Source organism: Kogia breviceps, chromosome 15 (genome assembly GCF_026419965.1).
Source record: "Kogia breviceps isolate mKogBre1 chromosome 15, mKogBre1 haplotype 1, whole genome shotgun sequence".
In the NCBI taxonomy this organism is placed as follows: domain Eukaryota; kingdom Metazoa; phylum Chordata; class Mammalia; order Artiodactyla; family Physeteridae; genus Kogia; species Kogia breviceps.
The window spans coordinates 83,181,006-83,208,592 of NC_081324.1; the positions used below are offsets into that span (position 1 = coordinate 83,181,006).

The window sequence follows — 27,587 nt, forward strand, 5'->3', positions numbered from 1 at the left end:
GACAGTTCTGGTAAAGTTGAAGATATACATAGCTATGGCCCAGCATTTCCACTTCTAGGAAATCTACTCACCCTTCAATATGCACATGACTTACCTAAGGATCTTGTTAATATGTAGATTGTGATACAATAGGTCTGTATCTAACAAGGTCCCCCGTGATGTCCCTGTTGCTGGTCCAGGGGCCACATTTTGAGTATCGAGGCTCTAGAGGAACTCCTGCAAAAGCACCAAGATGCTTGTAGGAGAATATTTAGAGCAGCATTGTACATCATAGCTGCAAAGTGGAAACAGTCCAAATGACCACCAGTAGTAGAATGTATAAATAAACACATTTTGGCATGATCATATAATGATATTATACAACAATGACAGTGCACAAACAGGAGTTACCTACAGCCAATGGATACATCTCAGGATCATAATCTTTTTTTTTCCGTCTGTGCCAGGCAGCTTGTGGGATCTTAGTTCCCCAACCAGGGATTGAACCCAGGCCCTTGGCAGTGAAACCGTGGAGTCCTAACCACTGGGCCGCCAGGGAATTCCCAGGATCATAATCTTGGGCAAAAAAAGCAAACAGAAGAATTCATAGAGTATAATTCCATTTACGTATGGTTCAAATTAAACTATTCTTAGGGATGTGGTCATAGATAGTAAAACTATAATAAAAAACAAGGAAATGAGTAAGATCGGGACGGTGCTTAGGAAGGTGGGAAATCGGAGAGATTGTGCTCAGGAAGTGACATACAGGGCCTTCTGGGTTGCTGCTGGTGTTCTGTTTCTTGACTAAGGTACAATATCGTGCATTTCATAATAAAAACTTTTAAAAGAAGTATTAACCTTTAACCATGTGTTTTGAAAATAATGCATTTTCAGCTTCAAATCTGACCACAAGTAAGTTATTGATGAAATCTCCCTCAGGTGAACTACATAAAAGAACTGAAATAATCAGGTCACTCACAAAGAAGGTAAAAACCCTTGAATCGGATCAAATTGAATGCCGAAGTACATTTCAAAAGACTCAACTACAGCTTCAAGAAATGGCCCAAAAGGCAACCCATTCCACTCTCCTCTCTGAAGACCTTGAGGTTGGTTTTGTTTTGTTTTGTTTTTTGCAGTACGCGGGCCTCTCACTGTTGTGGCCTCTCCCGTTGCGGAGCACAGGCTCCGGACACGCAGGCCCAGCGGCCATGGCTCACGGGCCCAGCCGCTCCGCGGCATGTGGGATCTTCCCGGACCGGGGCAGGAACCCGTATCCCCTGCATCAGCAGGCGGATTCTCAACCACTGCGCCACCAGGGAAGCCCGAGAAAGCCTTTTTTGTTGTTCTTATAGCCTTCATATTCTTGTTTCATAATGATATCGGTATAGATCTTGGTAATATAGTGTGTCTTAATAACTCATAATAATTGTATAGATTTTATGTCTAAAATTTGTTCCAGATTACTCTTCTAGACAGTTTCTAGCTATAAAATAAGTGAAAACTATTCTGGAATCTCTTGATATGTTGAATTAAAAAATGGAAGCATGTTAGTCAGCTTGGGCTGCTATAACAAAGTACCATAGACTGGTCAGAAATTTCTTTCCTCACAGTTCTGTAGGTTAGAAGTCCAAGATCAAGGTGCAGGCCTGGTCAGTTTCTGGTGAGGGCTCTCTTCTTGGCTTGTAAATGGTCACCTTCTTACTGTGTCCTCATGTAGCAGGGAGAGAGACAGTACATGAGCAAGCTCTCTGGTGTCTTTTCTTTTTTTTTTTCTTTTTTTTTTTGTGGTATGCGGGCCTCACTGTTGTGGCCTCTCCCGTTGCGGAGCACAGGCTCCGGACGCACAGGCTCAGCGGCCATGGCTCACGGGCCCAGCCGCCCCGCGGCATGTGGGATCTTCCCGGACCGGGGCACGAACCCGTGTCCCCTGCATCGGCAGGCAGACTCTCAACCACTGCACCACCAGGGAAGCCCCTCTGGTGTCTTTTCTTATGAGGATACTGATCCCATCCTGAGGGCCCCACTCTCATGACCTCATCTAACCCTAATTACTTCTCAAAGGCTCTACCCCCAAACACCATCACATTAGAGGTTAGGGCTTCATAGGGCTTCAACATGTGCCATTTGTGCAGGGGGTGCAATTCAGTCCATAGCAGGAAGATTTTTTTTTTTTAGTTAATAAACTTTATTTTTTAGAGCAGTTTTAGGTTCATAGCAAAATTGGGTGGAATGTACAGAGATTTCTAATAGACCCTGCCCCTCCCCCAGCCAGCCTCCTCCACTGTGGACATTCTGCATCACAGTAGAACATTTGTTGCAATCAGTGAATCTGCACTGACACATCATTGCCACCCAAAGTCCATAGTTTACATTAGGGTTCACTCTTGGTGTTGTACGTTCTGTGGGTTTTGACAAATAATGACCTACATCCTCCATTGTAATGTCATACAGAAGTAGTTTCACTGCCCTAAAAACCCTCTCTGCTCTGCTGCCTCCTTTTCTGCCACAACCCCTGGCAACCATTGATCTCCTTACTGTCTCCAGAGTTTTTTGCCTTTTCCAGAATGTCATAGAGTTGGAACCATACAATATGTAGCCTTTTCAGATTGGCTTCTTTCACTTAGTAACATGCATTTAAGTTTCCTCCATGAAGGTCTCTTTTAAAAAGCCTGATTATTCTTTTTTTCCCAACCAATAAACACATTATGTACACAATAATTATATCAAATCTAGATCTATGGGTAAAAAAAACCCCCTCATAAGTGGGAAGACCCCAATATGAGGTTATTTCAACATAGAGTAAAGATGCACAAAAGTTCATCGGTGCTGCGTTATTTCAGCAGAGGAAGTCTCTTACTAATCCGGTTTTCATTCTTGCCAACCTGGAAGTAAACGTTAAAGACCATTAGGAAGTAGACATGTTTATAAACGTAACCGATAGAATTCAGTAGGCAAAACTCAAGTACTGAGAAGATGCCGGGGAAAATGGGGAAATAGATATTTGTGTTCCTTTTTGATGACTGCTTACTTAGCCCACTTTGTTACTAAAAAAGCTAAACAGAGAAAAAACAAAACAGAAGAATGAGCACAGATTGTGGCTGGTGAGAGTAATGAAAGCTTTTAAATGACTCAACTAGTATTTTGTGTTGTCCCTCGTAGGCTAGAAATGAAAATCTCAGCAACACATTAGTGGAACTTTCTGCTCAAGTGGGACAATTGCAAGCTCGAGAACAGGCTCTCACCACCATGGTAAAGCTGAAGGTAATTCAGAATCACGATACTTCCACTTGCCAGGTGCTTGGTAGTTGATAGAGTATCGCAATGTACATTAAGTTTCTGAAGTCCCACAGAGACTCAGATAGGTTGAGCTATCGATGTTGCTCTCTTTTTTTAAATTCTGGTTTCAGAAATGAGGGAAACAAGTTTAAAATGATGTCCCCAAGGCACTGAGAGGAGGCAGGACTGCACTCTGGGTCTCTGTCTCCAAGGCCCATTCCACGGTCCGGCATGCCTGCATTCAGCTCGTTTCTTCTGAGGTATCCATTACTGGGTCTCGTAAAGTCATTAGCTATCAAATTGCTTGTTAATATGTTTTTTTTAAATTAATTTATTCTTGGCTGCGTTGGGTCTTTGTTACTGCGCGGGGGCTTTCTCTAGTTGTGGCGAGCAGGAGCTACTCTTCTTTGTGGTTCGCGGGCTTCTCATTGCAGTGGCTTCTCTTGTTGCGGAGCACGGGCTCTAGGTGCACAGGCTTCAGTAGTTGTGGCACGCGGGATCAGTAGTTGTGGCTCACGGGCTCTAGAGTGCGGGCTCAGTAGTTGTGGTACACAGGCTTAGTTGCTCCGCGGCATGTGGGATCTTCCCGGACCAGGACTCGAACCTGTGTCCCCTGCATTGGCCGGTGGATTCTTAACCACCGTGCCAACAGGGAAGCCCGTTAATATGTTTTTAATTGAGAAGAAAACTTAGCAGTCAAGTAGTTGATGTAATCACTAACATGCCATAAACAGTGATTGATAAAGTCTCTTCTATGTGGTAACACATGTTTTGGACAGCAGGTGACTAGAGGAGTGATTTTGGTATAATGGGACACTCATGCTAATTCATATGTGATTTTTCCCAGCACATAATTTTTTTTTTTTTTTTTTTTTTTTTTTTTTTGCGGTACGCGGGCCTCTCACTGCTGTGGCCTCTCCCGTTGCGGAGCACAGGCTCCAGACGCGCAGGCTCAGCGGCCGTGGCTCACGGGCCCAGCCGCTCCGCGGCACGTGGGATCCTCCCGGACCGGGGCACGAACCCGTGTCCCCCTGAATCGGCAGGCGGATTCTCAACCACTGCGCCACTAGGGAAGCCCCCATAAATGTTTTTGAGTGATCAGGGACAAGCTTTCATAAAATTGAAAAGAAAATATTAAAATCTATAGAATTGTCTTTAATCAAGTAGTGACCAGTTTCCTGGCTTCAGCCACCCCTGCGGTGTCCATTGTAGCAAACTCCTGGTGAAGCTGAAAAGGATTGCCTGACTGATGTGTCTGCAATGGCATTTGCTAAACTGTGTTCCTGTACTTAACAGGACGACTGTTTCTTTGCTACTCGTCTGATCACAGAGTTCCACTGGTTTTTGAATGGTCTGCCCAAACCCGATTTTTCCCATAAGTCCTAACGTGAGATGTGCAGGCTGTGAAGTATTTTAGGAGTGCATATAGGAGGCTGTATCACAGAAACCTTTGTCCTTAAGCAAAGGTGCGACCTGCTAGTAATAGTTATTGCACATGAGTGGTGGGGGGGGTACTTTTGCTTATTATTTTTATCCTTTCAGGTGTTCTTTGAATTGCTCTTCAACAAGCACATAGATACCTTTTATGTAATTAAAACAACCACCTCAACAATAAGAGGTTCTGAATTGGGTAGGTTTGGGATAAGGTCTTGGTGTCCGTCATTTTAACAAGCTGAAAAGAAGGGGAGGAAGAGGGGGCCTGTGGGGTTTATCTGTAGTGCAGAGAATAAGCCCCCTCGAGGGCCACCAGCCTTCCTATTGCTATTGCAGTTTCATAGGTAATCAAACGTTTGCTTCTGAACTTTCTGAGACAGTAAACTATGGTGGTTCGTGCATGGTTTCAGGGGCAGCCGGCTAAGTTCAAATCGGAGCTCCATCACCAACCAGTTGTACAACTGTGGCCACTTTACTGTCGAGTCCTCTGTCACGTGGGGAGTAACAATAGCCCCCACCTCAGAGAGTCACCGTGAGGATTAAATGAGGTGACACATGGAAAGTGCTTGGAATGAAACCGGCTACACAATGAGATCTTTTTTTTTTTTTTTTTTTAAATTCTTTTTGGGGTGGAGTTGATTTACAATGTTGTGTTAGCTTCAGGTACGCAGCAAAGTGAATCAGTTATACATATACATCTATCCACTCTTTGTTTTTAGAGTCTTTTCCCATATAGGTCATTACAGAGTATTGAGTAGAGTTCCCTGTGCTGTACAGTTAGGTCCTTATTATTTATCTATTTTATATGTAGTAGTTTGTATATGTCAATCCCAATGTCCCAATTTATCCCTCTCCCACAATGAGGTCTTTTTTTTTTTTTTTTTTTTTTTTTTTTTTTTTTTTTTTTTTTTTTTTTTTGGCGGTACGCGGGCCTCTCACTGCTGCGGCCTCTCCCACCGCGGAGCACAGGCTCCGGACGCGCAGGCTCAGCGGCCATGGCTCTCGGGCCCAGCCGCTCCGCGGCACGTGGGATCCTCCCGGACCGGGGCACGAACCCGCGACCCCTGCATCGGCAGGCGGACTCTCAACCACTGCGCCACCAGGGAAGCCCACAATGAGGTCTTAATAAGTGTAGTGTCTTCTTATTGATTAGTTGGAATTTTAAAATCTTACATAACAGTTTTCAAATTTGGTTCGTAGGACAAAGATATCATCGAGGCAGTCAATCACATCACTGACTGTTCGGGTAAATTTCAATTGCTAGAGCATGCCTTACGCGGCGCTAAGACGGTGGAGACCTGTCTTGTGAAAGAAAAGCAAGATTACAAGCAGAAATTGAAGGCACTTAAGATTGAAGTCAATAAGCTAAAAGGTAAGGGAGAGGCATAAGTTTAAGCATTCTGTCTTGGGAATATATTTCTTCATTTGGGTTCACTTAATCTCATAACTGAGAGTAGGTCTGTTGTTAGCTTTAGGTCCCACCCTGAGATGTTCATTCCATCTGTTTTGTGTATTTTTTTTTTTTTTTTTTTCTGCGGTACGCGGGCCTCTCACTGCTGTGGCCTCTCCCATTGCGGAGCACAGGCTCCGGACGCGCAGGCTCAGCGGCCACGGCTCACGGGCCCAGCCGCTCCGCGGCACGTGGGATCCTCCCGGACCGGGGCCCGAACCCGCGTCCCCCGCATTGGCAGGCGGACTCCCAACCACCGCGCCACCAGGGAAGCCCGTTCATTCCATCTGTATAGAATTATGCTGCAGTTTTTTGTGTTACGAGATAAATAACGGAGTGGGGGGAAACTGCCTAATGCGTTCTGCTTTAAAAATCATCCTGCCTTTGCTGGACCGGTTAGGATCGCTGCTTCGCGCTTTGCAGCAACCAATGACAGTATCTCAGTGGCATGGAGCCGCGAGCATCTGAGAAACTCATGTATCTGGAAGCCACATGGGAATCGGCTGGTCTCCGCTGGGCCCAGCTGAGCTGCCCCCCTGGGGCACCTTCTCCTCCCCGGTAGGCTAGCCGGGCATTTCTAGAAGCTTAAGAGAAGCATAAAGATGGGAGGACCTGTATATACCGTCACTTCCCCCTCATTCTGTGGCCAAAGTGAGTCACATGGCCGAACCCAGAGTCAGGCAGTCCTCTGTGGGAGGATCTACAAAAAACCGAGGGAGGGGTGCAGGGAGGGGTGAGGACTTCCCACCAACAACACAAACTCCCAGAGTGGCTTTTTGGTGCCTGCTTTATTTTGGGGGGAATTCCTCTTGTGTCCTCCTGTTCTATTTTCATTCTCACAGTAACCCCACAGTTTATTTTTCTACTACCTGAAGTCTTCTAATGAAATGAAGGCTAGGTATGCCAGATGGGTTCGCGCTATGTACTGGAATATGGATCTAGGTGATGGAGTTAAAATTTATATTCATCTGCAGAGCATGTGGGCAGGGAGGCCGACTTTTCTCTGGCCGTTCCTCACCGCGGGGCAGGGGAAGCTGTTGGATGGAGGCGCTATCCAGGTCTTACATCTGCACCCAGACTGTCCCATTTATAAGTGGTCATCACATTAGACACGAAGACTGACTCCTGCTGTGGAACAAGCAAACTTAGAACGACAGAGCCGTGCGATGGCTCCACCCGTGTCCCTGGTGGAACCCCTCGCGAGGCAGGGAGCTGCTGTTCAAATTGTGAAAGGCTGCTGGGGCAGGTGTGATTTAAAAAACTCCACCTCCTAAAATCTTGTTCTTATGATGCCCTGACTTGTGGTAAATCATAATTTTGTCTCCATTTGTAGCCTCAGCTAAAATCGTAGTCATACTATAAGCCCCTTGACAGCAGGGACGGACTCTGTCTTCTCTTGTTTTGGATCCACAGTGAATAGCACAGCCCCTGGGGTACTTTGTAGGCATTCGATAAGTATTTATTGAATGCTGTGTTTACCTAGGTAAGATTTAAAGTAAAAGGAAGTCTGTTTTATCAATTTTTATGTCTTATTTTGTAAATTCAGTATTTATTAAAAAAATAAAAGCAGCATCATGGATAGTCGACTAGAGAGTGAGGGAAAGAGACTCATTTAGTTTGGGTGCACTGGGAAGGCGTCTTTGAAGAGAACATTAGAGCTGAAACTTGGATGGTGGGAAGAACCAGTCGTGCAAAGATCTGGACCAGGACCTTCCAGGCAGAAGAAACAGCAAATGCAAAAGCCCTGGTGTGGGTTTTGAGGTTGCGGCCAGTGTAAGGAACAGATTGAAAGGGCAGGGCCAGGCTGTGCAGGCCTTAAGGTAATGAGTTTGGATTTCCTCCTAAGTGTAGCACAAGGGCTTTTAACAGAGAAGTGACGCCAGCAGATGGCCCTGATTGCTCCGTGGACAGTAGGCTGCAAAGGGAGAGGCAGGGTTCGAGCAGGGAGACAGTGGAAGCCTTGGCCAGGGTCACTGCTGGGGGTCCAGTGAGATGTTAGATGAGGGACATATTTTGGCTGTAGATCCAACAGGACTTCATATTAATTGGAAGCAGGTGCTGAGGACATGAGAGGTGTTCACAGTGTATATTCTTCTAGGAACTAGTATTTATTTGAGGCCTTTCTTTCCCCCCTTCTATTTGTGAAGAGGATCTAAATGAAAAGACAACAGAAAATAATGAACAACGAGAAGAGATCATTCGTCTCAAGCAAGAGAAAAGTTGCCTGCATGATGAATTGGTTTTTACTGGTAAAAATAGATAATTAGTTTAAGTAACCTGAATGTTCTATGATACTACCATGACGGGCTAAATGAATTGTACCTCTCTCAAAATACTTTATGTATTTAATTAACTTATTTTAACCCCCTTTGAGAAATGAGGAGGGACCAGGCAGGGAATTTTAAAGCTGTTATCATTGCCTCCCAGTTCACTCTGTCTCCTCCTCTGTAAAACGAGGAGCTGCTCTCCCCTCTAGCTTGAGTGCGTGACTATACTAGCTCACTAAAAACATAGTACTTGTGCTTAAAAATTCAATAAGAAAGAATCTTATGAGCCAAGTATTTGCAAATACTAGATCAAAATTAGGAATTCAACATTTTTTCAATTTTGCAAATAGATCACCTGTAATCATTACAGTTGGAAAATACTCATGTGTTTTGTCACATCAGTATGACCGCAGAATAATAATGTTGGAGATGAATTTTTCATGACTTAAAAGCAAGTTTGTCAGTAAGGTGTAACTTAGGCCCCCTCCTGATAAACATAAAAGGGGCCCTCCCCTCTCTCCCTCACCGCCATGTTCTCCTACACTCTAACCCCAACCCACCCCAGTATGGCAGGGTTTCTAGCCTCTCCTTTCTCTGCTCCCAACTGAGAATCACTGATATTTAGAGCTTATCTATATATGGCTCTGACAGCCAAGAAGGTTTTGTTAGACTTTAATTTTGGTGGTTTGTATGAAGAAAATCATAGGGTTTTTTTTTTTTTTTTTTTTTTTGTGGTACACGGGCCTCTCACCGTTGTGGCCTCTCCCTTTGCGGAGCGCAGGCTCTGGATGCACAGGCTCAGCAGCCATGGCTCACGGGCCCAGCCACTCCGCACTATGTGGGATCTTCCCAGACCGGGGCACAAACCCGTGTCCCCTGCATCGGCAGGCGGATTCTCAACCACTGCGCCACCACGGAAGCCCGAAAATCATAGGTTTGGAGGTAAAGTTCCAAATCGAAATTAAATGAAGGACTTCCCTGGAGATCCAGTGGTTAGGTCTCCGCGCTTCCACTGCAGGGGGCGCGGGTTCGATCCCTGGTCAGGGAACTAAGATCCCGCGTGCCATGTGGTATGGCCAAAAGAACAAAGAATTTAATTAACTAAGTGAACATGTTTGGGTCTACTCATATCTACCCTCAATGTCTTTCCTGCTAGGAAGAGACTACATTTCTATAAGTTAAAGGGCAGAATACGGTATGATATTACATTTTTTTCAAATAAAAGGAAATTCTTAATTTTAATCTCATCTGATTAAAGATTGGGGAAAGGCAGCTTTCTACCACTAGAGGTCACTATTTATTTCCATTATTTCTAGGATTGCTGTGTCTCAAAGTAATTATGTCTTACATCGTTACAGATCCTTACATAAACATATACATATATTTGTACATCTACACAAAGATATACATATGTACATATGTTTGTAGCTTTACAGTTGAGTTCTCGCAATCTTTGGATGGCATCTGTGTGCCAGGCACTCTGCTGGTGACTAAGAAGCTCGTAGGCCCGGAGAGAGTTTAGTGCCCTGCAGATGCTGTGAATAAAATGTGCGAGCTCAGAGGAAGGAAAAACATTTACAGAACATCTTAATAATCTCCTTTCTTTTTGGTTCATCTGTTTTTACTCATACATTCTGTTATGTATTACTAGATAAAAGTATATGTAATTTGTTAGATAATGCTCTAATAAATCCATTTTGTGAAATTTTTTTTTTATCCTTTCCTAAGCTGATTTCTTAAATATCTTTTCCATTCGTACCACTGTCTCAGAACAATTTTTGTGTGTTTAAATTATGAAAGTGAATTAAAGCCTGAAAAGAATTTTTTTTTGTGGTATGCGGGCCTCTCACTGCTGTGGCCTCTCCCGTTGCGGAGCACAGGCTCCGGACGTGCAGGCTCAGCAGCCATGGCTCACGGGCCCAGCCGCTCCGCGGCATGTGGGATCTTCCCGGACCGGGGCACGAACCCGTGTCCCCTGCATCAGCAGGTGGACTCTCAACCACTGCGCCACCAGGGAAGCCCCTGAAAAGAATTTTTAAAGGCTTAACATGATAATATGCTATCAGGTGTCATGGCTAAAGATTAACACATTTTATTCAAGGTTGGAAGATGTCTTAAAAATGTACTTTTAAGTTCAAAACTTCTTTTTCCTCTTGTTGAAGATTAAGTTCTTCACATAGGCTTAGAGACATGTTTCACTTGTACATGTTGCTTATAAGAAGTTTGCAAATAAAACAATGATACTAGTTGACATTTCTGTGGCCCTGAGAGTCCTGTGAACAAGGCCCTGTGAGACTGAGTGAAGGTCTCCCAGGCAGTAAAAGGCACAGAAGCTTGATCGGAATTTGGCAGGTCCAGACTTCAGTACCCTTTCCTTTGTGCTGTCTGCCTGAGGCCGCCCGCTCAGGCAGGTGTCAGCAGAGTTCCATAACTCCTTGTCTTCAGTGACCAACTTGTGAACTAGGCAGACCCACTCCACTTTGACCCCAGATAACCCGGCCACGTAGGAAAGTATCAGATCTAAGGAAACAGTTCTATTTCATGCAACAGATTATTCTGAAGTCAGATTAAGGCAGTATTGAAATGTGTTTAAAATTATCCTTGAATGCCAAATAAAGTAGCTGGCTTTTGTTTAGGGGCTGTGCTGTGTCCAAAACAAGTATCTCCGAGTTCCGGGAATGCACCCAGTGTGTGATCACGCTGTTAACGGAGCTGAGAGCAGCCCTGAGTCCCAGGGAAAGAGCTTTCCACCGGGAAAGAGCTACTGTTTTACTGTTTTCTTTGTGCATAGAGTTGAATTCACAGAAACTAAATGTGACTCTACATAAACATTGCAAGTGCACTACTTTCACAGGCTTTTGTTATTGTGTTGAGTCACCTGATGCAAAGAAATAAATTCAGAATCGAAGAGACGTAAGTTTTAAACCCGACACCGTGGCTTTCACTGTGCCACGTTCTCAATTCGGCGCACGAGGATTACCTTTAAAAGTAAGATGATGTGGGACTTCCCCGGCAGTCCAGTGGTTAGGACTTTGCCTTCCAATGCAGGGGGTGTGGGTTCGATCCCTGGTCGGGGAGCTAGGATCCCACATACCTCGTGGCCAAAAGGCCAAGTCATGGAACAGAAGCAATATTGTGGCAAATTCAATAAAGACTTCAAAAGTGGTCCACGTCAGACTTCCCCGGTGGCACAGTGGTTGAGAATCCGCCTGCCAATGCAAGGGACACGGGTTTGAGCCCTGGTCTGGAAAGATGCCACATGCCGCGGAGCAACTAAGCCCATGCGCCACAACTACTGAGCCTGCGCTCTAGGCCCGCGAGCCACAGCTACTGATCCCGCGTGCCACAACTACTGAAGCCTGCGTACCTAGAGCCCGTGCTCCACAGCGAGAGAAGCCACCGCAATGAGAAGCCTGCACACTGCAACGAAGAGTAGCCCCCGCTCGCCACAACCAGAGAAAAACCCACCTGCAGCAGTGAAGACCCAATGCAGCCCAAAATAAATAAATAAATAATTTTTAATGGTCCATATCAAAAAAAAATCTTAAAAAAAAAAAAAAAAGACGTTGCTGCAGACCCGTATCAGAAGGGCTGGGCATTAAGCGTGTTTGGCTAGGAGGTGGTGGCTTTCATAGATCCCTCCTCACGCTTTATTCCGCCTGGTCCCCAGTGACCGCCAGCAGACACTTTGCAGGAAAGCTGTCCACATAGAGTTGCTGTCTCCAGCCAAGCTCATGCCTTTGTCCTTAAATGGTTTCTGTGACACTCCAGATGTAAAGCAATAATAATAAACGTTTGTATTCTTTTTCATCCATGAGAAAAATGACATGTGGAAAAGGTGCTTTGTTAATAAAACATAGAAGTTGTACATTTTGATTTAGGCTGCACCTGATTTACTCAAAACCTATTGATGTATTAATAATTAGAGGGTCATTTTATGCATTTAGCTTGAACTTCTTATAAAGATAGTGGGTTTTTTTAGGTGAGACATTTGTTGTTGATCTATCACTTCTATGTGAATGAAATTATTTCCCCTTAAGCATAATATTAATATTTTTTTCCCGTACAAGTCTTTGTATAGCACTTTAGATGTTTCCTTTCTGGGGGTTCTCATCTGCCAAGTTCTGAAACTTTTTAAAATACTGATTTCTCATACCCCAACTCTAGTAACAGCGAAGTGTCTGCATTGCAGCAGAAAGTTTATGGTCTTTGTAAAAGAATGAAGATTAAAAAAAACCAAAACCTCTGTTCTGTCTTTTTGTGCTAGAAAATTGAGTATATAAATAAAATATACTATGTATATTAAAGAAAATTCTGAATCTTAATTACCCATCAGGTAAAGAGTTTTCAAGAAAAACAAAGTCTATAAAGGAGTGCTGGACTTTCGTTAAAATGGAAAGACAAGTTTGTCTACCTATGGGGTCACCTCATAGGTCCACATATCTTCAGTTTTTGCTCAGTGAGAATACATACAAGTGGCCTGATTGTGAGATTATATCACATTGACTTACGTACTGGTGAAAATAGTGATATATTTTTTTTGCCCCTTGTAATGTTAGTTTTTTTTCTGTCGGTAAAGATAATATGCTGTTTGGATTTTTACAAGGAAAACGCGTTTGTAAGTTACCTGTGTAAGGTGAATAAGTAAGTAAAGCATAAAGTAATATGTATTAAATTTAGAGATTTAGAAACCACCCCCTCAAAAAAAAAAAGAGGAAAATAATTGTCATTAATCCTTCCATCTAAAAAATAACTTAATTTGATACTTCAATATACTTGCTCTCAGCCTTTTTCTATGCATATCTACATACAGACACACACGTAATTTGAGCAGAGAGTTGGTACAGTTTTGAATGCTTTTTTGACTTAACATTAATTATATTGTGAAAGTTTTCAAACTTGGTGAAGGATCTAGTCAGAATCACTCTTTCCAGCCATCCATTTTGCAATTTTAAAATTCAGGGAGGAGGGGAAAAAAGTTAGCCGCGCATAAAACTGTTGGAAATGAAGAGGTTTGTGTTGATATGGGCTGGTGAAAAACGTTTTAATGATATTTGTTCTTAAATAGCAGAGAGAGAAAAAAGGAAGGACGAGTTACTGGATATCGCAAAGTCAAAGCAAGAGCGCATGAGCGCAGAGCTGCATAATCTGAGACAGGTAGGTTCCCACTTACCCTTCTCTGTTAGGTGGGAAACGCTTATAAACAAACATCACATTAGGAAAAGTGTACGCCCAGTGATGTCGTTTATGACGCTTTTGGAATCCTGACTACAGTAAAGGTGTATCATATTAACCTAGCAGTTAGGGTCTTGCTTATGGTAATTAAAGGTTAGGAGACGAGTTACATTAACAAATCTCAGTGCTAACACAGGAAAAATAAAAGCAAACATATTCAGCATAGTTCTTTAGTCACTACCCGATCTGTTTAGGCATTTGGAAGTGCCAGATGTTGGCTCAGTTTAGCTTTGTTGTTACACTTCATTTTGATTTATCAATATCTACGGCAGATTTACATAAAACAGCAGCGTGATCTGCAGTTTCTTAACTTCAGTGTGGAAAATTCTCAGGGATTAATACAGATATATGACTCCAAGATGGAGAAATCAAACGCCCTGGAATCCAGGTAATCTTAGTATTGATGCTATTAATATGATCTTGTATTTTATTCCATCATTCAGGCAATATGTGTTAAGTACCTGCTGTGGGCCAGTACTTAGCTACTGCTTGGTAGGTAGTAGGGAATAAGTATATGTGAGCTAATCCTGGGTTGTAGTGAGGATTTTAGGCATGATCTTAATTTAACCATTTGATTAAATTCATTAAGCACATTATTTGTGTGTTTGTTGGGTCGAAGCCTTTGCGCTAAAGTAGAAATGACAGAGATGAATCATTTATTCATTCATTCAGCGCTCGGTATTTTAGGCACGGGCTAGGAATAGGGAAAATGAAGATATGCTGGGCAGGGTACTTGCTTAAAATAATGCCAGAGAATATGGTGTAAATAACTGCAGAAGTTCAGCCGAGGGTGATTTCCGCTCTCAGCTTGATTTTCCCGTTTTCCTTGTTAATAGGAGGAGACGTCTCCTCCTACCTACAAAAGGCAGTGTATGAATTAAATTGGTTTCTGTACAATTAAAATATAAATATATGAGGTCTGGTTTAATGTAACAAGCATACAACTGCCCCACAGTTAAACTGAGTCCCCTTTTGCAAGCAGAAACGGTACAGAGACTCATGGAAAGGAACAGGAATGGAGGGAGTTGCGCCCAGCACCGCACATAGGAGGAGAAGCTGGGCTGGATGACGCAGCTCCTTTCCCCGGAGGCTGGAGTTCAGGCTGGGGCTGGTCAGAGTGGCCGGGAGGGGTGCAAGGAGCAGCTGTTGCCACAGACAGTAGAACTGGGGGCTCACCTACACTTTGCTGCATTCCCTGTACTCTTTTTTTGCTGGGGCTTGTTGCACCATTGCTCTGTGTCCCAGCTGTGGCTGCTACTAATAAACACCAGACCAACCCAGCGACCTCTCGCAGGCAGAAGCCCCTAACCTTTTGGCTCTTTTTCCTTTTTGCCCCGCATTTCCCCTGGGAGGTGCCTGGGCTAGATGACTGAGGTTATTCTTTAAGGACATAAAGTGGCTTATCCCATTCTAGAAGGAGGGATCAGAATCGTACAGATTAATTAGAACACCGGAATGGGTGTGACATGAAAAACGTTGACAATTTGTTAGAAGGTGTATCACAGTGATTTTTATTTTATGCACACGTGGTGTCATTTTTACCTTAGACCAGTTTTCAATATATAGATGCATAAGTATCCAGCAGATACGTGGGGTGCTCACGAATGCAGTACGGTGAACACATCTGACAGTTTCCAATTTATCGTTGTACCTTGACTCTCCATTGCCTTTCCATCCTGACTTTACGTCTCTTTAACTGTGAATTAGGAAGAGAAATAACAGATCAATCAACAAGTATTTACAGAACACTTAGTGTATGTTAAAGGCCGTCTTAGGTTCCAGGAGGATTCAAAATGCTTCTACATGTGAAAAAAACCCTTAAGAATCGTTTGACAGAACTTTTATATGTATGAAACAGTGAATGATGTAGTTATAATAGGAAATTCGCTATCTGATTAGTTAGATATCTATTAATATATACAGGAAGATAATGATGTGCAGTATGGATATAGCCAGTACAGTGGACGTTAAGGATGGGAAGAGGGGAGTGGGTATGGTGGAGCAAGACTTCCTGGAGGCGGTTGGGCTAAAATTGGGCTCCGAAGAATATAAAAATTCTACCTCATATTTTCAACTCAGACAAATGGGTCTTACTAGGGTTTAGCTCAGCTGGTGAGGTTTGAGTGAAATATTTAGAACGACAGTATCAAGTGTATGTTATAACTTCCGTTTTTTGTAATGCCACCACAGCAGAGAAATGTGTTTATCAGACCTTGAAAATCACCACCTAAAAGTCGATTTTAAGAGGGAGGAAAGTCAGAAGTCACTGGTTAAGGACCAAAAATCTGAGACCACGTTGGTTCAGCAACATAAGTCAGACAAGAGCTCTTACGAAGTATGCAAAGAGAAGAAACTACAGGTTAATACTTCATTGGGGGGAAAAAGTGTAATTGCTATCTCATCTCTATTTGCAAAAGACTCAGTGGAGAAACAAAAGTCTTGGTCTCTGGGAGGAAAAATCCAGACTGAACCCGAAAACAAAAGTACATTTTGCGAGATCCATGCAAAATCACCAAAAGGTAATGGAGCTGGGGTTCAGAATGAAGAGAAACAACTCTCAGAAACATCAACATCTGTATCCGATGAAAAGTGGCATGACTTCAGCCTTTACCTGGGCCTGGCCAACTGCTCTGGTTCAAAACAACCAGAAAAGCTAGATGTCGAATGTCAAGATCACCTGGAAAGGTCTGGAGTCTCATGTTGCCATAAAAGCGAAGCCTGTCTGGATGAAAGCGGCATGTGGGAATTCAAGTGCTGCCACCCGAGTAACTTTATAGTCGAAGCTCCAGGCCACATGTCTGACGTGGAATGGATGAGCATGTTCAGGCCTTCCAAAGCGCAGAGAATCGTGCGCCACAAACCGGTGTGCACTTGCTCGGAAAGTGCCAGTGGAACCAAATACAACGCCTCGACAAGGTCAGTCTCGTTTCGTGTTTGTAAACACCCGGGGAGCCTACTTACCGTCTTGAGAAGTATAAAAGGGCTGCAGTACCCACTTCATGCCAACTGTGAAGCGGAAAGCAGTGTTCACAAACAGAAATGGCGTTTGACAAACCGTTTCCTCTTTTCCTCCCAGGGTAGGCTGTTGAGTTTTGGATGGTACAGAGACTGTATTGGATTCCAGTGAGAAGTTTGTGTGTAGGACAGCTTCTGAGGCAAAAGTTCTGCTTAAAAACAAAGCCAGTTGTCATGAGCTGAGCAAACATGTTTTATTTTAAAACAAACGGGGAGGTCACTTTACAGAGTAGAATGCCGCTCTGGAGCATTCCTCAGCCAGGATCCTTTTGAATCGATAAGCCGTTTCTTTCATGTCCAGATTACATTCCCTAGACCCCAGATAAGACATTCTTTTTGCCCCCATTGGCTGATTTACACATCCACCTGCTTTGGCCTTTGTGTTCACTTTACATTTCCCAAACTTTCTTACTTTTAAAAATCATGCAGGAGAAAGAATATTTGTATTTAATAGGCTGGTAACAGTTATTGGGGTTTTTTTTTCCCCCAGTTTTATTGAGATATAACTGACCTACAGCACCGCATAAGTTTAAGGTGTTCAGCAGAATGATTCCAGCGCCTCAGGAGGCGATGACCGCAGTAGGTTTAGTGAACATCCATCATCTCATATAGACACAAAATAAAAGAAAAAGGAAAAAAAATATTTTTTCCTTGTGGTGAGAACTCTTAGGATTTACTTTCTCAACAACTCTTTTTTTTTTTTTTTTTTTTTTTTTTTTTTGCGATACGCGGGCCTCTCACTGTCGTGGCCTCTCCCGTTGCGGAGCACAGGCTCCAGACGCGCAGGCTCAGCGGCCACGGCTCACGGGCCCAGCCGCTCCGCGGCACGTGGGATCTTCCCGGACCGGGGCACGAACCCGTGTCCCCTGCATCGGCAGGCGGACTCTCAACCACTGCGCCACCAGGGAAGCACCCTTAACAACTTTTATATGTAACCTACAGCAGTGTTAATTACATTAATCCTACTGTACATGAAATCCCTAGTTCTTATGTATCTCATAAGTGGAAGTTTGTGCCTTTTGACCACCCTTATCCAACTGTTTTTTTTTAAGAGAAGGAAAAAGGATTAGTTTGGCATATGCTGCATTTTTCAGGCTCATCTTAGTGTTCGAATTGCTGAATCTTGTAGTTAGTTGAGGGGTGCTACACTAATGTCTGCTGTCGTTAAAGGAGACCTAGCTCTTTGATCTTAAATTACAGAAAGGATCAAGTCTCTGTATTGAGAGGCGTATTTTAATCATCACATTGACTTTCATAGGACTCTATGGTTAAACTTCCCTTCTGGTATTTTCATTGTTTGGATTATCGTTTGGCCCTTTTAGAAGCCTGAGTCGCTTAAAAATCATGAAGTTATCCTGCCAACAAAAACTGGTTGTTACACTAAATATTATCTATTCATATTTGGTCTTTAAAGATCATCTTAGATAATTGCAAGTACCAGGAGGGCACCACTTCTTATTTTTCACTGTTGAACAAGGACACGCATATATTAAGGGAAAAGCTTGTGTTAAGTAGTTTTAAGAGCAGAGTGGACACGTATTAAACTTAATGTATGAAAGAAATTCGAGGACAATTTCAGAGTTTTCTTTCGAGGCCCTTTTGACCTCCGCGGCTTGAAATGATTCAAGTGACGTCTTGTTCTGCCAGCATCGCGTGACAAACGCGTGATTAAGTGGAAAAGATAATGATGTTTTCCTTTTTCCTTAGATTATACGAGCTTGTGTACCTACTTCATCATCTGACTAAAATGTTCACATTTTTACCACCATTCCATTTGCCGTGCAGGGGTTTATGTGTGGAGGGAGCGGCCCCCGCAGCCTGCTCTGGCTGCCTTACGGGGCCTGTGGGAGGAAGACGTTTCCAGGGCCTTTTGCTCTCAGCTCTGCTTTGAGCCCAGTGTAAACAACACACCAGAAACTTAGCTGCACGTGTCTGTTCTCTAACTACTGAGACCCAATGGAAGAATCAAGGACCCACAACAGTGCCATCCTGCTTTCACAGAAGGGCTTGTAAAAGACCATTAACAAAAATCAGTCTCACAAACCAAAAACCTAAAACCTTCAAATGCTTAACCTTATGCTGTATTCATTTTTTCCCTCTCTTTTGGATGATCCCGTCCCTCACACCTTTTTCGCGCAGGCTCAGCGGCCACGGCTCACGGGCCCAGCCGCTCCGCCGCACGTGGGATCCTCCCGGACCGGGGCTCGAACCCGCGTCCTCCGCATCGGCAGGCGGACTCTCCACCGCCGCGCCACCAGGGAAGCCCACACCTTCTTTTCTTTGCTTTTTTTTTTTTTTTTTTTTTTGTGGGGGTGGGGAGTAGGGCAATTCTCTCTTCTGTAGTTACCCTTGAACGAAGAATTTGGTTTTAATTCTTACTGCTAAAGGTAAGCATTCATTTATAATATTCTACACAAATATTCTGCTCAAGTCTCTAATGTTCTATTCAAACTTGAGCTTCATCATCAGAAAAGAAAACTTTAAAAAAAAAAAAATATTTATTTATTTTTGGCCGCGTTGGGTCTTTGTTGCTGCACGCGGGCTCTTCTCTAGTTGCACCGAGCGGGGGCTACTGTTTGTTGCGCGGGCTTCTCATTGCGGTGGCTTCTCTCGTTGCGGAGCACAGGCTTTAGGCACGCGGGCTCAGTAGTTGCAGTTGCACGGGCTTAGTTGCTCCGCGGCATGTGGGATCTTCCTGGACCAGGGATCGAACCCTTGTGCCCCGTGTTGGCAGGTGGATTCTTAACCACTGAGCCACAAGGGAAGCCCCCCCCCTTTTTTTTTCTGTCCTGTTGAGATACTTTCAAGTATAACAGTATTGGTGACATGTGTTTGCTATTGTTTCAAGCTGCCTGTTTTTGTTTTTTATTATTCACAGTGAGCTGATTGCCATCCGGCAGTCCCACTGTTTGGATTCTTCAAAGGCTGCCTTAAGAGAGGATGAGAAGTTGATAGAGACGAAGTCCTCTTCTGATAAAAAGAACTCATCTAAGATTTTGTTAGTCAACAAGGATGCAGCATTGCCCAGTGAAAAGGTTTGTATTTCGCTTAGAAATACCCAGCTTATTCAAGCAAGACTTCTCCCCAGCATACTTTTAATTCTCCTAGAGCACTACTGTTGGTGTGCTTAATTTTGGCTGTTCTCCAGGGGTTTTTTTGTTTTTTTTTAAATTATAGGACTTTTTATTATTTAACTGAAGTCATAATTATTTACCTTCTCTTTTCTTTAAATATCCTATAGATAACTTCAGATAGAATATCCCTCAGGCCCTCCGGGTGATTGATATATCTATTTTTAGTAAATATTTATTTTAAACACACAGAAAATGAAAAATACAAGTAACTATGTACTTACATTCGGATTTAACATGTTGACATTTTGCCACGTTTGCTTTATTTTTCAACTTGTTAAAGAAATAAAATGTTACAGATAAAGGGGAAGTTCATGTGCCATTCTGCTGTGCCTACCCTCCACCCCCACCAGTTAACCACTACCCTGAAGTTGCATCCGTGCTTGCTTTATGCCTTTATGTTTTACATAAAAGTGTACACTTAAGGGCAGGAATAGAGACGCAGGCGTAGAGAACTGACGTGAGTACACAGCGCGGGGGAAGAGGGGGATGAATTCGGAGATTGGGATTGACATATATATACTGTACCAGGTGTACAACGGACAGCTCGTGGGCACCTGCTGTACAGCACAGGGAGCTCAGCTCGGTGCTCTGTGGTGACCTAGATGCGGCGGGGGGTGGGGGGAAGGGGGGGGAGGGAGGAAGGGAGGTCCAAGAGGGAGGAGATATATGTATACACATAGCTGATTCACTTCATTGTACAGCAGAAACTGACACAACGTTGTAAAGCAACTATACCACAATTTTTAAAAAAATTACATACTATTGTTTTCTTTAAAATGTACACGAATGGTCAACTGCTGTCTATATCCCTTTCTGATGTGATTTTCCAGCCCTGTCAGTGTTTTGTGACCTTCATCTGTGCTGACACTGTGGACCTAGCCTCTTCATTTTGATTGTTGCTTGATGTACGGTCCAGTGATTGAATAAACCGCAGTCTGTCCGCGCCCCTACAGACAGGCAGTGAGGTTGTGTCTACAGTGTCATTATTGTGGATGAGCCAGTGTCTTCATCATGAATGGGGTCCCCGTTGCAGGTGGTTCATAAAGAAAATAAGTTCAAGTAAACTTAGGTATTTTGGATGTTATTCTGGGAAGATATCAGCTTTGAAATCAAACTCATATGGGTTCAAATCCCAGTTTTGCTTTGTCTTAGCTCAGTGACGTCAGTACAGTTATTTAATTTCTTTGAGCCTCAGTTTCTTCACCTGCAAATATGCAACTATAACATCACAGTTGCTTGGTTTAAAGGGGATATTGGAGGGCTTGGCCCCTAATGGGTATTTGATGAGTGTCAGTTCTCTTTGTTCAAAATTGACTGCACCCAGTGTTGACTAGAACCAGGAGTGCCTGGGACTCTTGTTCACTGATGGTGGGAATGTAAATGGTAGAGCCACTTTGGAAAACACTTGGGTATTTTCTATTAAAAAACTACTTAGGGCTTCCCTGGTGGCGCAGTGGTTGAGAATCCGCCTGCCGATGCAGGAGACACGGGTTCGTGCCCTGGTCCGGGAAGATCCCACATGCCGCGGAACAACTAAGCCCGTGAGCCATGGCCGCTAGGCCTGCGCGTCCGGAGCCTGTGCTCCGCAACGGGAGAGGCCACGACAGTGAGAGGCCCGCGTACCGCAAAAAAAAAAAAAAAAAAAAAAAAAAAAAACTACTTAAAAAAAAATTAAATATACACCTACCATATGACTCAGCTGTTCTCCTCCTTAGAGAAATGGAAACACATGTCCACATAAATATTAAAGCTTTATCTGCACTAGCTAAAAAAACTGGAAACAACCCAAGTATACTGCAGGAGGTGAACAGATAAACTGTGGTGTATCCATGCAATGGAGTACTTCTCAGCAATAAAAAGGAGTGAACTATTTATACACATACAACATAGGTAAATCTCAAGGTAACTATGCTGAGCAAAAGAAGCCAGGCAGACAGAAGTATGTAATGCATCTATAGAAAACTCTAGAAGATGCAAGCTAATCTCTGGTGACTGAAAGCAGATCAGCAGCTGTCTGGGAATGGCGAGGAGGCACTCAGAGAGGCAGGAATTCCAAGGGGCCAAAGGCGTGATAAACGCGACCCATATTCATCGTGGGGATGGCTTCATGGGTGTGTACTCACGTACACATGTATGTAGGAACTCATCAGATTGTACACTTAATTAATTTAGTTATTTTTGGCCGCGTTGGGTCTCCGTTGCTGTGTGCGGGCTTCTCATTGCAGTGTCTTCTCTTGTGGAGCACAGGCTCTAGGCACGTGGGCTTCAGTAGTTGTGGCACGTGGGCTCAGTAGTTGTAGTGCACGGGCTTAGTTGCTCCGCGGCATGTGGGATCTTCCCGGACCAGGGCTTGAACGCATGTCCCCTGCATTGGCAGGCAGATTCTCAACCACTGCGCCACCAGGGAAACCCCTGTACACTTAATTGTACAGTTAATTGTATGTCCATTGTGGAAAACTCACAGATTGTACACTGTGGAAAACTTTTTACACAAAGTTGAAAATTAAATAAGAATAAACTAACACATATTTCCACTTATTTTTTTAAATTTTAAAAATTAACTAATTAATTAATTTATGGCTGTGTTGGGTTTTCATTTCTGTGCGAGGACTTTCTCTAGTTGCGGCGAGCGGGGGCCACTCTTCATCGTGGTGCGCGGGCCTCTCACTATTGCGGCCTCTCTCGTTGTGGAGCACAGGTTCCAGACGCGCAGGCTCAGTAATTGTGGCTCATGGGCCCAGTTGCTCCGTGGCATGTGGGATCTTCCCAGACCAGGGCTCGAACCCGTGTCCCCTGCATTGGCAGGCAGATTCTCAACCACTGCGCCACCAGGGAAGCCCCTCCACTTATTTTTAAAAGCTAACAAGCCTTTAGTGTTTAAGTTGCATTTTTAAAGTATTTTGACCTGGTAATTACAGCCTTGGCAAGTTGACTTAAGAGAGGTAAACAATGCCTAGGATTCTTTTATCACATGGATGTTACTTAATTAGTTGTAGTAAGTTCTGTTTAAGTCAAATTATTTAGCAAAGTAGGTTCTAAGAAATAAATGGAATTTGGTTCTCCTAGTGTTTAATGCCCTGCTTTGATATGTAATACCCAAAGTCGAACATTAATGAACAGTTAACATTTGTGTTTGTTACATTGTACTTGTAAACATAAACAATGAAAAGTACTTCTTGATTTCACGAATGCTTGAATTGTGTTGTTTTCCCAGGATGATTTTTCTCCCACGAGCAAGCTTCAGCGTTTGCTGGCAGAATCGCGTCAGATGGTTACAGATCTGGAGCTAAGCACCCTGCTCCCCATCAGCTCTGAGAATCTCAGCAGCAGCGCCCAAAACGTACGTGGTTCCTTTTCTTTCAACCCCATCTGTAGTATCCGACACTCCAGTCGTTGTGCGCAAACGTCCCTTTCTGTTAGAATGAAAGGGGAAGAGGGAGCGGGCTGGGTTTAAGGAGGAAGAGAAAGTCATACTCAGATGTCGCCACACCCAGACTTCCTCTCTCCAGTTACCTGGGCACATGCACGTGCATGCTGGGGGATTTAAAAAATATATTTTATTGTAGAAAATTTCAGATACAGATGTAGAAAGGATACTTGCAATCACAGAGCTTCAGTAACCATCAGCTTTCTGCTGTTTTGTTTCATCTTCCCCCATCCATACCTGTTTTCTCCTGAAACATTTTAAAGCAAATCCTAGACATCATATCATTTCACTCATGTGTACTTCATTCTGTAGCTCTAACAGATAAGGACTTTTTTCACACCCAGCCAAATTAACAGGAACTCTTTAATATCGTCTAATGGCTAGACCATGTTAAGGTTTCCCCATTTATCTCAAAAATGTCTTTTTACTGCTTATTCAAATCAATACTCAACCGAGGTCCATACTTTGCACTTGGATAAGTCCCTTAAGGTCTCACTTAATCACTAACAGTTCCTTCTCCTTCCCTCCCTCCCTCTTTCCTTCCTTCCTCTTCCTTCCTCCTTCTTCTTTCATTGTTTTTTTAATTTTTTAATTTTTTAAATTTTTTTGCGGTACGCGGGCCTCTCACTGTTGTGGCCTCTCCCGTTGCGGAGCGCAGGCTCCGGACGCGCAGGCTCAGCGGCCACGGCTCACGGGCCCAGCCGCTCCGCGGCACGTGGGATCCTCCCGGACCGGGGCACGAACCCGCGTCCCCTGCATCGGCAGGCGGACTCTCAACCGCTGCGCCACCAGGGAAGCCCCTTTCATTGTTTTTTAATGCCGTTTATTTGTGGAAGAAACACTGGGTCATTGTCCAGTAGAATTTCCCACATTCTGGATCTTGCTGACTCCACCCTTCCTGTCTGTTGTTTTATCCCCCAAATTCCTGTAAACTAGTGTTTCCATCTGGCAACTTGATTAGACTTGTGATCAGTCTGGGGTTTTTGTCTGTTTGGGGACGACGCCTTCCTGGGCAATGCTGTCTACTGCCTAGTGCATCGTATCGGGAGGACCCTCACGTCTGGTTGTCCCACTTTTGGATGTCAGGCTTGATGGGAGTTCAGGAGATTGTCAGCCTGAGCTCTTTCATTATAGAGTTTCCCTAAAGTTCACTTAAGGATTTTAGCATTCCTTGATTTTTATGACTTAGGTCTGTTATTTCATGAGGAATTACAAAATAGTAATTTCCTAAATTTATCATTCTTCGGGGAGTGTTTCACACGTTAATTCTAACTGCCTTTTCTTTTTTTTATTTTATTTTATTTTATTTTTATTTTTTATTTTTTTTTTTTTTTGCGGTACGCGGGCCTCTCACTGTTGTGGCCTCTCCCGTTGCGGAGCACAGGCTCCGGATGCACAGGCTCAGCGGCCACGGCTCACGGGCCCAGCTGCTCCGCAGTATGTGGGATCTTCGCGGACCGGGGCACGAACCCGCGTCCCCTGCATCGGCAGGCGGACTCTCAACCACTGCGCCACCAGGGAAGCCCCCTTTTCTTTTTTTTTAATACTCGTCTTTCTTTCTTTCCTTCTTTCCTTCCTTCCTTTCTTTCTGGCTGCGTTTGGGTCTTCTTTGCTGCGTGTGGGCTTTCTCTAGTTGTGAGCAGGTGCCACTCTCCGTTGCAGTGCGTGGGCTTCTCATTGAGGTGGCTTCTCTTGTTGCGGAGCACGGGCTTTAGGTCCATGGGGTTCGGTAGTTGCAGCACACAGGTTTGGTAGTTGTGGCTCGTGGGCCCTAGAGCGCAGGCTCAGTAGGTGTGGTGCACGGGCTTAGTTGCTCCACAGCATGTGGGATCTTCCTGGACCAGGGATCGAACCTGTGTCACCTGCATTGGCAGGTGGATTCTTAACCACTGCACCACCAGGGAAGTCCCTCTAACTGCTTTTCTGAGCACAGGAACCTTGCAGTAGCAATGATATAAGTTGCTTTGTAGATTTTATAGCCTAACATAAATAGTGAAAAGAACATTGAACTTGAAATCAGAATACTTGGGTCCCAATTTCCTGATCTGTAAAATAAGAGCTTGAAACGGATGCTTTAAGATTCCAGGTACATTACTTGGATGTGCTATGGGCATAGTTAAAGATATTTGAAGGCCATTGAGTTAAACTTTTTTGTATCCCTGACCAAAAAATCTAAAATTAAAAAGGTCTGCAAAACCTTAGTTGCTCCACAGCATGTGGCATCTTCCTGGACCAGGGCACGAACGCGTGTCCCCTGCATTGGCAGGCGGACTCTCAACCACTGTGCCACCAGGGAAGCCAGGCAGGCGGATTCTTAACCACCGCGCCACCAGGGAAGCCCCATTACACATCTTTAAAATAAAAAATTTTTTTCCTAACATTTTGTTTATTGATGCCATCATACGTGGTATTTTAAATTTCATTCTCAAATTGTTTGTTGATGATATAAAGAACTATAATTGCCTTTTATAAGTTGCATCTTTGCTACCTGGGCTCTTTGGTGGGGCTGATGGCAGACTGTGGGAGGGCTCACGCCAAGGAGTACTTCTCAGAACTTCTGCTGCCAGTGTCCTGGTCCCCACAGTGAGCCACAGCCACTGCCCGCCTCTGCAGGAGACCCTCCAACACTAGCAGGAAACTTACACAAACCTCTTAGATAGCCTCATCCACCAGAGGGCAGACAGCAGAAGCAAGAAGAACTACAATCCTGCAGCCTGTGGAACAAAAACCACATTCACAGAAAGATAGACAAGATGAAAAGGCAGAGGTCTATGTACCAGATGAAGGAACAAGATAAAACCCCAGAAAAACAACTAAATGAAGTGGAGATAGAAAACCTTCCAGAAAAAGAATTCAGAACAATGATAGTGAAGATGATCCAGGACCTTGGAAAAAGAATGGAGGCAAAGATCGAGAAGATGCAAGAAATGTTTAACAAAGTCCTAGAAGAATTAAAGAGCAAACAAACAGAGATGAACGAATGATACAATAACAAATGAAAATGAAGGAATCAATAGCAGAATAACTGAGGCAGAAGAACGGATAAGTGACCTGGAAGACAGAATGGTGGAATTCACTGCTGCGGAACAGAATAAAGAAAAAAGAATGAAAAGAAATGAAGACAGCCTAAGAGACCTCTGGGACAACATTAAACGCCACAACATTCGCATTATAGGGGTCCCAGAAGGAGAAAAGAGAGAGAAAGGACCAGAGAAAATATTTGAAGATATTATAGTTGAAAACTTCCCCAACATGGGAAAGGAAATAGCCACCCAAGTCCAGGAAGTGCAGCGAGTCCCATACAGGATAAACCCAAGGAGGAACAGGCTGAGACACATAGTAATCAAATAGGCAAAAATTAAAGACAAAGAAAAAGTATTGAAAGCAGCAAGGGAAAAACGACAGATAACATACAAGGGAACTCCCATAAGGTTAACAGCTGATTTCTCAGCAGAAACTCTACCAGCCAGAAGGGAGTGGCATAATATACTTAAAGTGATGAAAGGGAAGAACCTACAACCAAGATTACTCTACCCGGCAAGGATCTCATTCAGATTCGATGGGGACATCAAAAGCTTTACAGACAAGCAAAAGCTAAGAGAATTCAGCACCACTGAACCAGCTCTACAACAAATGCTAAAGGAACTTCTCTAAGTGGGAAACACAAGAGAAGAAAAGGACCTACAAAAACAAACCCAAAACAATTAAGAAAACGGTCATAGGAACATACATATCGATAATTACCTTAAATGTGAATGGATTAAATGCTCCAACCAAAAGACACAGGCTTGCTGAATGGATACAAAAACAAGACCCATCTATATGCTGTCTACAAGAGACCCACTTCAGACCTAGGGACACATACAGACTGAGAGTGAGGGGATGGCAAAAGAGATTCCATGCAAATGGAAATCAAAAGAAAGCTGGAGTAGCAATACTCATATCAGATAAAATAGATTTAAAATAAAGAATGTTACAAGAGACAAGGAAGGACACTACATAATGATCAAGGGATCAATCCAAGAAGAAGATATAACAATTATAAATATATATGCACCCAACACAGGAGCACCTCAATACATAAGGCAACTGCTAACAGCTATAAAAGAGGAAATCGACAGTAACAATAATAGTGGGGGACTTTAACACCTCACTTACACCAATGGACAGATCATCCAAAATGAAAATAAATAAGGAAACAGAAGCTTTAAATGACACAATAGGCCAGATAGATTTAATTGATATTTATAGGACATTCCATCCAAAAACAGCAGATTACACTTTCTTCTCAAGTGTGCACGGAACATTCTCCAGGATAGATTACATCTTGGGTCACAAATCAAGCCTCAGTAAATTTAAGAAAATTGAAA

The 27,587-nt window shown here is 43.6% G+C and overlaps 1 protein-coding gene across 10 annotated transcripts in view; it reads left to right on the forward strand.

Moving 5' to 3' along the window:
• Positions 1-27,587, forward strand: part of CCDC62 (coiled-coil domain containing 62) — a 45,282-nt gene that overhangs the window by 5,467 nt on the left and 12,228 nt on the right. For 7 of the 10 annotated variants that reach the window (XM_059040670.2, XM_067014591.1, XM_059040671.2 and 4 more), the window contains 9 exons: positions 919-1,085; positions 3,139-3,240; positions 5,890-6,061; positions 8,287-8,388; positions 13,475-13,563; positions 13,914-14,029; positions 15,832-16,557; positions 19,535-19,691; positions 23,005-23,130. In XM_059040670.2, coding sequence (XP_058896653.2) covers positions 919-1,085; positions 3,139-3,240; positions 5,890-6,061; positions 8,287-8,388; positions 13,475-13,563; positions 13,914-14,029; positions 15,832-16,557; positions 19,535-19,691; positions 23,005-23,130 — 1,757 coding nt within the window. The remainder of the gene's footprint in view (positions 1-918; positions 1,086-3,138; positions 3,241-5,889; positions 6,062-8,286; positions 8,389-13,474; positions 13,564-13,913; positions 14,030-15,831; positions 16,558-19,534; positions 19,692-23,004; positions 23,131-27,587) is intronic. The other 3 variants (XM_067014593.1, XM_067014590.1, XM_067014589.1) reach the window with 1 other exon arrangement.